Raw genomic sequence first — 14,250 nt, 5'->3', positions numbered from 1 at the left:
AAGTCAGGGCTTTTACTGTATAATAATAATGTCGGTTGTATAAGTCGAATGCGGAAAACTCACGCTATTGGTCCAAGAGATTATGATATGCTAATGCCAACCTGAGAGAGTAACCACTGAGCACACTGCCTTTGTTTTTTCTCTATTGTGCCCATGTGACCACACAGTAATACCCAAACTATTCTGAAGTGATGTTTTTGTGTCTCATACCCTCATACACTTTTATCGTAAGAGCATCCCTTATCTACGGTGGAGTGTTCAATCAGAAGGAAATAAGAAGCTGGATTTAAATTAAAAGTCATTTAAGTGGCGAAAGAAATTGGTAACTGTGCTGCAGCAACAAAATTCAATGTTTGTGGGAAATTGGCGTGAGATTGAAGGCAGCAAGAAGATGTAAAAAAAAAAAATTTTAAAATTAAGTGTATTTTTGAACGGGTGTATAAGTTGGGGTCTGATTTTATGATCGATTTTTTGGGTATCAACATCTGATTTATACGGTGTGTATATATATATATATATATATATATATATATATATATATATATATATATATATATATATATATATATATATATATATATATTGTGGACTTGTACCTCCTCCAGACCACGAGGGGGCGTCCGCCCTGGTTATGTTGGGGGCCACGAGTAAAGGGCTTGGAAGCCCAGCCCTGTAGGGACCTGTGGCCACCGCCAGGCGGCGCCCCGAATATCCCTGGAGCCCAGCACTTCCGCCACACCAGAAAGTGTTGGGGGGAAGATGACTGGGGACACCCAGATGGCTTCCGGGTGCGCAGCCGGCACTTCCGCCACACTGGGGCGTGTCTGCGGAGGAGTGCCGGGAAGCAGCTGGAGCCCATCCGGGTTCCTATTTAAGGGGCCGCCTCCCTTCAGTCGAGAGCGGAAGTCGGGTGGAAGTGGACAGAGCTGGAGAGAGGATTGGAGGCGGCCAGGAGAAAGGCACAAGGACTGCAAGGCCTGGACATTTGGGGGAACGGTGCAGGAGGCACTGGGAAGTGCACTAAAGTAAAACTTGTGTGCATATATTGTATAATAAACGTGTGTTGGGTGAACATAAGATGTCCGTCTGTCTGTGTCCGGGTTCAAGTCCACATATATATATATATATATATATATATATATATATATATATATATATATATATATATATATATATATATATATATATATATATATATATATATAGAGAGAGAGAGAGATATAGATGTGTTTACAGGATTTCCACAAACAACAACAAGAAGCAGAAGAACAAGAAGCAGAATTTCATTTGGTATGCTGGATCAAACTGTGTAGTGGTTTCAGTAAGTAGCCTACTGAGACCTCTTCATTTTCTGCACACCTTATTGTGTTGTAGATTTGATTTTATATGGATAATTTTGCCAATCAATCTAAACTGAATACCCCAATATAACAAAGTTTGCACATTTATGAGTATTAACAATGACAAACTGAAATCTCTCCTTCATAGAAGTATTCAGACCATTTGCTGCGGCACCCCAAATTGTGTTGGGGTGCCTCTTTTTTTTTGCTTTCATTCTTGAGATGTTTCTAGAACTCACCTGAAGTCCATCTGTGGCAAACTGAATCGAGTGGACATCATTAAGATGTTCCTGTGTATATGAGGCCCACAATTCACGCTGCATGTCAGGACTAAAGCCGAGCTATGAACTATCTGTTGACCTCCATGATCAAACTGTGGTGAGGTACAGATCAGAGTAAGGGTGTCAAACCATTTCTAAAGCTCTGAGCGCTCAAGATTTGTAAAATAAAAGACATTTGGAACCACCAAGGCTTTTTCTAGAGTTGGATGTCTGGCCAAACTAAGTAACCAGGTAAGTAGGGCTTTCCTCTGGGGGGGCGGGGTGTGACCAAGAACCCATGGTCACTCTAACAGAGCTGCAGAAGTCCTCTGCTGAACGACCATCTCAGCAGCACTCCATCAATCAGGCTCTTGTGGTAGAGTGGCAAAATGGAAGTCATTCTTGAATGAAAAACATTTTAAAGAATTCTGGCAGCAGGAGGAAAAAGACTATCTAGACAAAAATTGAATTTTTGAGTAGAACTCCAAGCACCATGTCTGGCGAAGACTAGACGCTGCTCAATACCTTCCTATGAGGCAGCATGGTGGTGAAGGCATGGTGCCATGGAGATGCTTCTCAGCAGTAGACCTGGTACAGGAAAACAGGTCAGAACTGAGGAAAGGATGAATGCAGCCAAATACAGAGAGGTCCTTGAAGAAAATCTGCTCCAGAGCGCACACCACCTCAGACTGGGGTGACAGATCACCATTCAGTATGACGATGTCCCAAAGCATACAGCCCTGACAACGCCGGAGTGGCTTTGGGGACAAGTCTGTGAGTGTCCATGCGTGGCCCAGCCAAAGCCCACAAGAACATCTGTGTAGAGACTTGAAGATGGTGGTCTACAGACACTTCCCAGCCAATCTAATGGAGTTGGAGAGGATGTGAAGAATGGGACCAACTGGCCAAGTGCAGGTGTGTAAAGCTTGTAGAAGAAGATCCAAAGGGGCTTCTACAAAGTACTGAATTAGGGGTCTGAATACTTACCTGAATGAGAGATTACAGTTTGTGATTTTTAATATATTTGCAAACCTTTCTTAAACATGTTTTCACTTTGTCGGGTTAGAGGGGTCCTTTCATCGGATCGGCTGGCCCAACGCTGTCTCAGCTATGTAATGGCCAATAGGGGTTAGGCAGCTTGATGGCCGAGGTCTTCAGGACTCTAAACAAATCCAAATCATATTATGTGAGATCATCTACTGTTAAATTCTGCTCTGTACTTGTAATATTTTTGTTTTTATACTGTGTTGAGGATTACTGGTGTTCTGTCCTGTGGATTGTATTGTATTGACGCCCTTCTTTTTTGACACCCACTGCACGCCCAACCTACCTGGAAAGGAGTCTCTCTTTGAACTGCCTTTCCCAAGGTTGCTTCCATTTTTTTTCCCTACAAGGGTTTTTTTGGGGAGTTTTTCTTCTTAGAGAGTCAAGGCTTGGGGGGGGGGCTGTCAAAAGGCCGGGCCTGTTAAAGCCCATTGCGGCACTTCTTGTGTGATTTTGGGCTCTACAACAATAAATTGTATTTTCATTAGGGGCTGTAAGCAGGGCCGTGGAGTCAGTAAGTAAATAAATCCTTCGACTTCAGTTGCTTAGTTTCTGGTACTTCTGACTCCGACTCCTCAGTATTTAATATGCTAAGGTATTTTCCATGTTGATTGAAGGAAGGCAACATACACGCCATTTAACCACAGAACTACTGGCTAGGAAGCGGACTCTCTACGGTATTGGCCAGTTTAAACAAAAGACAAGAACCCCTGAACACACATCAGGCCACAGCACACACCTCCACCTACATCATTACACTTATTTACACGCATATGAACTTGTTAAACATATTATATCTGAAATAAAATTAAAACCCATTTTGTAATGTACCATAATCCAGATTACAATATGTGAATGTCAGGATGTATAATAGCTCAGCTGAACTTCACACTAGTAGTAACACATAATTACATTTTGTTTCTGTTTTTTCTGTCCACCCTGGCCATCGGACCTTACTCCTTTTCTATGTTAACTAATGTTGTCTTATTTTAATTTCTTATTTTGTCTTTTATTTTTCTTTTCTTCAGTATGTAAAGCACTTTGAGCTACTTTTTGTATGAAAATGTGCTATAGAAATAAATAAATGTTGTTGTTGTTGTTATCAGAGAAGAACTTCATTTTGAGTATTGTTTGTGAAATGGGACATTTGAACTTGCTGTATTTTTTTTTCATTACAATTTAAAATTTATTAGTAGTCAGAGTCAGTACATTTTTGCCGACTTCGACTCCTCGACTCCAGGTACCCAAAATTGTCTCCGTCTCCGACTCCACAGTCCTGGTTGTAAGAGCCATTTGTGAGTTAGTTAGGTTATGTTAAATTGACAGACGTATTTCCTTAGTGATGTTAAAAACGTCTCCCTGTATATTAGTTCATAGTGAATGGGAGGTCCTATTATAACCCCCACAACCTAAAGTATAAATGGAATACAGTAATCCCTCGCTATATCGCGCTTCGACTTTCACGGCTTCACTCTATTGTGGATTTTATATGTAAGCATATCTAAATATATAATGCAGATTTTTCGCTTGGACAATCGGCCTTTTTACTTCCTCAGTTGGTTTACCCAGTTGATTTCATACAAGGGACGCTATTGGCGGATGGCTGAGAAGCTGCCCAATCAGAGCACGCAGTTAAGTTACTGTGTGCTGATTGGCTCCGTGACGGTGCGCCGAATTCGATTGCTGCGTTAACCAAGAAGTCTTGTCTCGCTCATTCAGCATCAGCGTGTTTCGATGTGTAAAGAGTTAACTTTTGTGCTCTTTTGTGTTCATCTTTGTGCGTAGTCAAGCCCTTCATTATGTCTCCAAAACGATCTGCTCCTGCTGCTGCTTCAGGGGCCGTGCCCAAGCACCAAAGGGAGATGCTAACGATTGCCGAAAAGGTAAAAGTTTTGGATATGCTGAAGGAAGGGAACAGCTTCGCCGCTGTAGGACGCCATTACGGCATCAATGAGTCCACAATTCTTTTTATTTAAAAAAATAGGAAAAAGGAAAAGAATATAAGTTCTACGGTCGCAGTGTCCTTTAACCAGGGTGCAAAACGAGTTGTAAGTGGACGTAATAAGGCGGTAGTCCGGATAGAATCTGCTTTAGGATTTGGATTGAAGAAGAACAACGGCGGTGCTACACAGTCGCCTGAAGAGGCTCCTTTAGAAGAGCTGCTTGTTTGTTGTGCAGTAAAACTAAACTCATCGTTATCGGACAAGTCGTCGCGTCATTGTTGGTGAGTAACGAGAATTAATTTTCTACTTACGGTACAGTACATGTACGTACGTTTAGTGTCATTGTACACACATTTTACTGTATACAATTTTTATTGCATTGTACGTATTTATTGCTGGTGGCCTGTCTATCGTAATGGCTGTAACATACGTGATATCGGAGACGCTCGATATCTTTAAATTAAAATTTAGGTTTTACTGTTGTGAAAGCTGGCCCGGACACACACAGACGGACATCATATTGTTCATCACCACACACTGTTTATTTACAATATTTACAATTTGCTCACGTGCACCCCCAAGTGCCTCTTGCACCGATTCCCCCAAAGTCCAGGGCTCACAGTCCTTGTGCCTTTCCTCTGGCCGCCTCGAGTCCTCTCTCCCGCTCTGCCAACTACCTCCCGACATCCACCAATGACTGGAGGGAGGCGGCCCCTCTTATGGGAACCTGGATGGGCTCCAGCTGCTTCCCGGCAATTAGACTTGGCCACACCCCTGTGTGGCAGAAGTGCCGGCTGCGCACCCGGAAGCCGTCCGGGTGTCCCCTGTCGTCTTCCCCCCAGCACTTCCTGGTGTGGCGGAAGTGCCAGGCTCCCGGGATGGCAGTGGCCACGGGTCCCTACAGGGCTGGGCTTCCAAGCCCTCTACCCGAGGGCCCCCAACATAACCAGGACAGACGCCCCCTCGCGGTCTGGAGGAGGCACCAGCCCTCCTCTCGTCCTCCTGGGCGTCCCGGCCGGGGCTGACCTACTCTGTATATAAACAGTGTGTTTACATACATAATTTCAACGAATCTTACCTAATATCTAAGAGAATTCAAAGGGTTCATGCTGTATAACTCTTTATAAGAGTGTGGGAGAGTTTATAAGGGCTTAAAATATATAAAAATAAGCATATGAACATATGGTTTTCACTTCGGGGATTTTCACCCCCCCCCGCGATAGGCCAGGGATGACTGTATTCCAAATATTTCTGACTGCAGACTAATTTCAGTTTATGATCGGCCTTGTAGTTGGTAAGGCAAACAATTTTAAACTGTAGTGAATATAATGAACGTACTAAAGCTTGTGTAAGTTTGCCATATAAAAGTATGAACCTTTAAGTATCGAAGGTAACTGAAGTTTAACAGGAGAAAGTGAAAACAGTCATAAAGCAGAGAAGAAGCCTTTGTTCCTTTTTGGCTTTTATACTGTCTGCATGTGTAATAACTTTTTTCTGAATTTGTTTTGACTTGTTCCTTTTTTTAAATTTTCACTTAACCTTTTTTAAAACAAACTTTATTAGAATTTATTAAATTTCTTTTGTTAAGCGTTTGGCTCCTACCTTTCCCACTCAGTAGCTGGTTGACTTTGGGAACCTGAAAAGGACGCAGCTGCCTGGGTTATTGAGTGTAGTTTGGTAGGACAAATGGCAGATTTCTCCATTTAAAATAAACTGTGTAGAAAGTGAAGGGGTCCGAATACTTGGTGGATCCACTGGGCATTGCCCACTCCTTCTGCTCGTTGAGGAAGGTCTTCAAGACCCTCTGGTTCCCCCTCTACTTTGCCCACACCAGTTATTGTGCACCTCTTTCTGTGCGCCTCCCGTTTTCGTTTTTCACCGGATGCTGCCAAGAACGCCCACCAACTTTAACAAATCCATCGTCTGTCATTGTGTCATTTATGTCCTGTCTTTGTTGACTAAATGACACATAAACTAAAAGCTGTGACAAGAGTCTTTTCATTCAGGCCGTCTTTGTGAGCGAATGCAGAGTCTGGTGGGCTTCTGTATGAAAGCCCCCACGTTGTCCTTTGTTCAAGTGTCTGCACGTCACATGCGCTGGGGGACTCACTTCAAGGCCTGTCTTTTGGGGGCCCCTCCATCAAACTCTTTGACGTCATGCATGAGGAGTCCCGTTAGCCCAGTCCTTGCTTAGCCTCGTGAGGTACAAAGGCTGAACAGTGGCACACTGTCTCTGCCCAGGCGGTCAGCACATTCTTTCCAGGCCCACTCACCTCCATTGCCACAATGACTGCGTCTTTTGTCTTTTTTTTCTTTTAACCCACTTTTTATCTGCTCCTTTCTCTGACCTGTAAAATATTCTAATCTTGTTTGCTTTGCAAAGCATCTGGCAGCAAATTTACAAACACCCATTGTGACTCCTGACATGTCGCATTTCACCTTGCATTTCTCTGAGAAGGAGGGCTGATCTCAAGAATTCTGTGCGGTGTTTAGGTCAGGGGGGTCAAACGAGCATTTTAAAGGGTCCTGCGTCAGGAGTATTCAAACCTTGTTACCATGACTATTAGTTTTCTCCTTAACGTACTTCTCATAAATACAGTGGATTTAGAAAGCACTCTGAGCCCTTTACGATCAGCACACTTTGTGTAGTGAGTTTCATCTATCCCAGGGGTCTCCAGCACATCTCCGGTAGCTCACAACCCCTTTCCAAGTAGCTCTCCAAAGGGTTAATGAATCCTACATAAGTCTGAAAACTTGATTAGTCAAATTAGGGGTGGGCGATCCTTCCAAAAAATGGTATCACAATCTTTTTAACACAAAATCACGATCCACAATCTTTCATACACTGAAGAGAATATCCGGACTCAGACTCATCAAGACCTAAGCAACACTTTATTTTAAATATCAAACAAAGTTGAATTTAATTGTTCTCTTGTTCGCTAGCTAAGCGGAATTAAGGTCCACGCCCCGAAGCTGGCGAGTGAGTGAGGAAGGCCCCTCCACGTGGATCTCGAATTCACGCAAATAAATCGAAAACCGCAAGCGAACTCTGATACAGAGTCACAAAATCAACCGGAATGTTCAAGCAAATTATAGAAAAAAACCCAATCTAAATCCGTGAAGTAGTTCTCTCGTGAAAAGCAGACAGACATACAGACAGACAGACATTATATTTTATATTTTATATATTAGTAAACCTTCAAAATAATGTGCAGTTAAAGTCTCAACAGCATTTCTAGAGCTTGGTAGAGCCTGATGACTATAAGAATCTTCACCAAGCAGCTCTGAACACATCTGATTTGTTTGGGTCTCCATACCTCTGTGGTCTGACGTGAATGTCATGAAATCGAAGTTCAGAACAAGATGGACAGACGAACATTGAAACGACTCCATCAGAGTGAACCTGAGGGGCTCCACTCCACCACACGCCTCAGTGCCAGTCATCTGACGAACTAAAAAACACATCACACATGCAACTGGACCTGTGGATAAAGTGACACAGTGACGTGTGACAAAATGACAAAGGAATAAGTCAGATGTGTGGATTTGGAATTGCATTGTTTTGTTTAGACATCATTCATGTTTTAATTTAATAGTGTGAGATACGCTAGAAAACGCATCCAGACATACAAAATGCACTTGCAGGTGAACTAAATATTGTTTGTGATGTTTTAATGCAAAATGTGAGTTGTGGACACCAACATTTTGTGAATGTTCAGGCAAAACAAGCTTATTCAGTTTGTTTGGGTTGAAATAAGCGATGAGAATAAACGTTAGAAAACATAAGGAGCTCTCGGCCATTTTCATTTTGTAAAAGTAGCTCTTGGTAGAAAAAAGGTTGGAGACCCCTGATCTACACGTACAAGCCATCTGGGTTATTTATGTTCAGTGTGTTTTGTGGGCGGTCCCTTAAGAGGCGGGGCCACCTGCCAATCACTGCCCTTCACCCTATCAGTCCATAGGACCTCCCACAGCTGGTGGCAGTTCACTTTTAATTAATCAGTCACTCAGCTTTATTTAAAGTGCATAATCAGCATGCAGCACAGTCCATATACAGTGTGCAAATAAAAAGAATATATTGGACAAGTTAGAATAAAAATGAATTAAATGACAATAATATTGATTTAACTAAAACAACATAAAAACATATCATGTAAATGAATATCAACAATTAATAAAAATAAAAATACCATTTAAGAAAATATTTCAAACACAATATACCTAACTCAATTCTACAGAAGATTATAATGAGAAGTATTTTTTCTCAATTTGAAAATGTCAACTGGATGTGTTTCTTTAATACACAACAGAAATCCATTCCACAGAGAAGCTCCATGCTTGGTAACCAACTGATTTTTTTTTTTTTCTTAACTACAGGAATGACCAGGAGACCAGCATTAAGAGAATGAAGAGGAGGTACCAGAGTGTGTACGGTGGTGCCAGTCCATGCCAGGCCTTATATGTTGTCACACACATGCGCCAGACAGAGGGTCACCTTCCAGAAGGCTCACCTAAGTTATGTGGTGCCACCCCAGAATGAGAGGGGGGCTGTTGCCAACAGTCCTGTCTCCCTTTATCCCCTCACAGCCTGGAGAAACCGCCCCTTGAGGGCAACAAAGCCAAGGAAGCCCTGCCCCTTGAGGGCAATGAAGAAAGGGAAGCCCCGCCCCTAGAGGGCAATGAAGAAAAGGAAGCCCCGCCCCTAGAGGGCAATGAAGAAAAGGAAGCCCCGCCCCTTTCACTCTCTCCAGAAGGTGGTGCCCGAACTAAAAGTGCCTACGAGTGTGTGTTTTCATTGCAGTTTTCTTTTTTTTGTTTATGGGGGAATTAAATGGGTTTTGCCAGGTTGGCACCCTAAACATTTGGTTTTTGCCTGCCTCATCATTCACCTAGATACAACGTTAAAATAAGAGATTTAAAATCAACTCTAACTTGTACTGGTAACCAGTGAAGAGAAGCTACACTGGGTGTTAGGTGCTGATTTTATTTTTTGCTTTTGTTAGTTGCAGTATCCTAAAATGGCTGAAGACTTTTAGTAGCACAACTAGGAAGACTGGAGAAAAGGGCATTACAATAATCCAGTCTAGAAGAAACAAATGCATAAATTAAATGTTCAGCGTCACACAAAGATTGAGTAGATCAGAACTTTGCAATATTACTAAGATGAAAAAAAAAGCTGTTTTGGTGATATGAGACAGAAAAGTGAGACAAGTATGAAAACCACGGCAAGATCAATATTACCATTCAAATTCTCACACAAGTGTCCGTATCTGACTAAGAACCAACAACTCTGTCCGTTCTGTCAGAAGAAAGTTCAAACCTGCCGATTATTTCCAATATCTGACAGCCATGCCTCTAAATTTAGGAGCTCTGAAAAGCACAAAAAGATAGATAGATAGACGTAGTTTGCAGGATTACAGATAGATAGATAGATAGATAGATAGATAGATAGATAGATAGATAGATAGATAGATAGATAGATAGATAGATAGATAGATAGAAAGGCTCTAAATGATAGATAGATAGATAGATAGATAGATAGATAGATAGATAGATAGATAGATAGATAGAGTGAACCCGGCCCGGACACAGACAGGCGGACATGTTGTTAAAACACCACCACATTTTTATTTTCAATATATACAAATGATATGGTCACAAAGACCCCAGTCCATTGGTCACTCAGACCCCAGTCACGTGCACAATTACCCCAATCACACACAGTCCTGGCCACAATGCCTTTTCTTCGGGCCGTCTCCACAGCTCTCCTGAGCTTTGTCCTTCCGCCTCCCGACTCCAGCCTCGAATGATGGGAGACGGCCCCTTTTATAGAGTCCCCGGATGAGCCCCAGGTGTTCCCGGCATTCCTCTTCTGGCCACGCGTGGCGGAAGTGCCGGCTGTCCTCCCGGCAGCTCTCCGGGCGCCGCCTAATTCTTCCCCCCAGCACTTCCTGGTGTGGCGGAAGTGCTGGGGTAACAGGTCCCCAAGGCATTGGGGCGCCTCCTGACAGTGACCACGGGCCCCTACAGGGTGGAGCTTCCATGCCCTGTACCCGTGGCCCCCAAAACAACCAGGAAAGCGACCCCCACGTGATCCAGGGTGGGCACAGACCCACATCCGGTCCCTCATGACGTCCCGGCCGGGTCATGGCCCCTGGCATCCCTGACAATAGATAGATAGATAGATAGATAGATAGATAGATAGATAGATAGATAGATAGATAGATAGATAGATAGATAGATAGATAGATAGATAGATAGATAGATAGATAGATAGATAGATAGATAGATAGATAGTTTATTTGTTTCCAATGGGAAATTAAAACTACTGAAGCTCAATAAAAATAAAAATAATCTAACAAACCATAAGCTCCCCAAATACCCAAAAGAACTCCTGGCTTGGATAACAGACGAGCTGCCGCCATCTCCTAACGGTCTTGTAGGTGGCAGCCAGATGTGGTCAGATCTTCCCAGTTGTGCCACAGGTTTATATTTAAAAGCATTAACATTTAGGTATCTGCTAACGTTTTATATTTTTCCAGAGATAACATTTCCACAAAGTAAGAAGTACAACATCCACTTCAAATATCAAACATCACACCTGATGAATGGTAACCCCAACCTTGACAGTCCCCTACCCAGACTGACAGCACCTGAGGCGTCAGAGTCAAATAAAGTGAAACCATATTGAGCTACAGAAGATACCAGAGTTATATTGTTTAAAATCAGATGGTATCTCAGCCATTGAGCAACTAGTAGTCCATGGCAGTGCCACCTCATCACCATACTCTAAACCTAAACCCTCCTCTGCTCATCATACTGCATGTAAAAACTCATTCAAGCATACGACACACCAGTCACTGACCTTCTGTGCCCACCACATCAGAACTATCTTGACAGGAACTTACCCTGGGCTGGATGCCATTCTGCTCCTAGGAATGTTCACACACATACACACACACAAACAAACGCCAGTCAGCCTGGCAGCATGGCGCTAAGTATCACAGCTGGGAATTTAACTGCAGTCTGCCTGTGTTGATATGGCCATGGTACCCACTGCAAGGGCTCCCCACCAGGCACAGTGTCATTTTTTATTTGACAGAACGCATTTTACAGTTTGTTCTATCAGAATCAAAATATAATACAATAAAAATTGGCACAGTGGAAAGTGCTGCTACCTGACAGATGCAACATCCAGGGTTTGAATTCTGTGCACACATGTGCAGGTTGGATTAATTGAGGAGGCATGGTCTGTCTGGGTGTGTGTATGTGCGTGTGTGAGTGTCCAGGGTTGGAACATGCCATGCACTCAGTGCTGCCAGGAGAGACCCTGGCACCTCTGAACCGGATTAAGTGTACCTGAGAATGGTAACTTATACCAGCGAAGACGGAAGGCGTCCATGTGATGCGGTAAAACAAGGCAGTGAAAAGTTAATGCCACGTGTGCCCTTTCTGGTGTCTTGACACAATCTTTTAAATGTCTAAAACTGGCACCGAGTGGGAACAAGGCAGGAGACCCCCCTCGTCAGGACGCTGATGCTTGTATACAAGTGTAACGATTTCTAGCACTTCAGCTCAAATGGCCTGTGATGAGTCCACAACTAATCATCACTATGCTGTGTCCATAACGGATGACCAAATGAGGAGGCCACACAGTGGAAAAGCTACAGCACCAGATGGAGTTAATGCTCACGTTCCTGAGGCCTGAGCTTTGAGAATTGTCTGCAACTTCACATCAGCAAAACCACAGAACTGGTCATTGACTTACACGGCACCAAAGAGCCTCTCTGTCTAGTCACTAATGGTCCACTCCTACAAATACTTGGGGGTCCACATCAATGACAGGCTGGATTGGTCTCAGAACTCAGAAGAACTGAAGAAGAAATGGCACAGCAGACTCTGCTATTTTAGAAGACTGCGCTCCTTTACATCTCCTAAAACTCTGTGATGTCCAGTGTGGTGTGCTAAGCCGGTAACATCACTCCCAGAGCAGCCCACCTAACCAGCAAGTTAATTAACATGGCAGACTCAATTATGGGTGGACCTGCTGGAGGTAAAAGCGGAGGTGAAAATGAAGACCAAACCGAGTGCCATTATGAACAATGCTGTAATCCCCCCCTCTAACACACCAACACTGAGGACTTTCAGCCAATGAATTACCCAGCAGGTGTGTGTCAAGAAATGCTAAGGGGGCTTCTTTCTACCAACAGTATAACACCGCAGTGGGACTGGATCTGACAAGTTAGACGTTTTACTTTGTTTTAGTCATTCTGGTGTTTATTTGTGAGAGGTTTGTCATAATATAGTGAAATTATTATTGATGCATTGTGTTTTTGTGAAAATCTAAACTTACTCCTGGGGACAGCTAAAGTGCTGTCAACCTAATATGTGCCAGCCGAGACTGGGATCCTTCTGCTTTCTACACATAAAGCAGTACAGAAACATCTAAAATGTATTAAGCGCCTTACAGTAGTTAAAAGTCACCATAAAAATAAAGACAGAGACTTTAAGGTTACACATAAAATAAAGAGGAATCCATCTTTTCCTCGCCGCCTCCGTCAAGCCCGAGCGCTCTGCTTTAATCAGTAACTTTGGCCGCTTCGAGCAACTCAAGCACGACCCACTCGCCCCGCACGGCTCGGGATCTGCGGGATTTCCGGCTTGACACCTTCACCGACCTGAACAATGTCGCTCTCATCGGACGCGAGGGGTCAAAAGGTTGAAAGCGGGCCAACTGCCAAGTCTGTCAGCCAAACAGGCAGCCAGGGCGCTCAGGTGGCAGCTCAGATAGCGAATGCCCTCGGGGCTTACCTCGCAGTCATACAGCAGGTGCAGCTGACCGTCGATCCACTCCTCGATGTCCAGCCTCCTCTGGAGGTCCTTGCGGTTGTATTTGACGGTGAGTTTGCCGAGTTTACGCTGAGAGGGCTCCTCTTCTGCCTTGTCGGTGGTCTGGAAGAGCACCCTACACTGGGCGCTAGAGTCTGCCGCCATGCTGCCACCCCCCACCTCCCCAAAAGTCTCAAGAAACAGGCAGACGAGCTCTTCGGTCCTCTCGATCCGTGAAGGAGCTTGAAATGCAAGCTGAGCCTGCGGTGATCGTGTGCGCGCGTGTGTGTGTGCGTGTGCATGAGAGAGAGAGAGAGAGAGAGAGAGAGAGAGAGAGAGAGAGAGAGAGCAAAGAGCAAAAGTGCGGGGGAGGGAACGTCAGGCTTGGGCTTCTCGTCAGGGTACGTTTATAGCGCCATGTGATCCTCGGGGGGATGAAACGCAGCTGGCAGAGGGTTACCAAAACGGGCACATCGGGGGACAGTAGAGATCTTAAATCAGGGGTGCCCAATGCATCGATCGCGATCGACCGGTAATTCGTAAAGGTAGTGCAGGTAGATCGCGTTGCATTCAAAAAAAGTTTTTTTTAAACGTTAGTCTATCATATATCCTTCCTATGGCATTTGCCACTTGATTGACATACATTTTTGTTTTTCTCACACTGTCACAATCGAAGTGCGTTTGTCTGACGTCCGAGGTTCGATCCCCGATGAGGGGTGCAGTGGAGTGTGTACGCCTGATGAGCCCAAAATAGGGCGAAACGTGTGTCGCGTACTCTTTGCATTATTTGACAGTTAACTACTGTATGTAACATTCTATGATCTGCTTCTCGCA

General features: G+C 43.9%; 1 protein-coding gene across 1 annotated transcript in view; it reads right to left on the bottom strand.

Moving 5' to 3' along the window:
• zgc:162989 (uncharacterized protein LOC100037351 homolog) overlaps window positions 1–13,715 on the bottom strand; it is a 45,925-nt gene extending 32,210 nt beyond the window's left edge. Inside the window, exon 1 of the mRNA XM_039741601.1 lies at window positions 13,399–13,715. Coding sequence (XP_039597535.1) covers window positions 13,399–13,581 — 183 coding nt within the window. The 5' untranslated portion in view covers window positions 13,582–13,715. The remainder of the gene's footprint in view (window positions 1–13,398) is intronic.
• Between the last annotated feature and the right edge of the window lie 535 nt (window positions 13,716–14,250).

The sequence above is a fragment of the Polypterus senegalus genome, chromosome 18, assembly GCF_016835505.1.
Source record: "Polypterus senegalus isolate Bchr_013 chromosome 18, ASM1683550v1, whole genome shotgun sequence".
Classification (NCBI taxonomy): domain Eukaryota; kingdom Metazoa; phylum Chordata; class Cladistia; order Polypteriformes; family Polypteridae; genus Polypterus; species Polypterus senegalus.
This window is presented reverse-complemented; position numbering and strand designations above follow the sequence as displayed.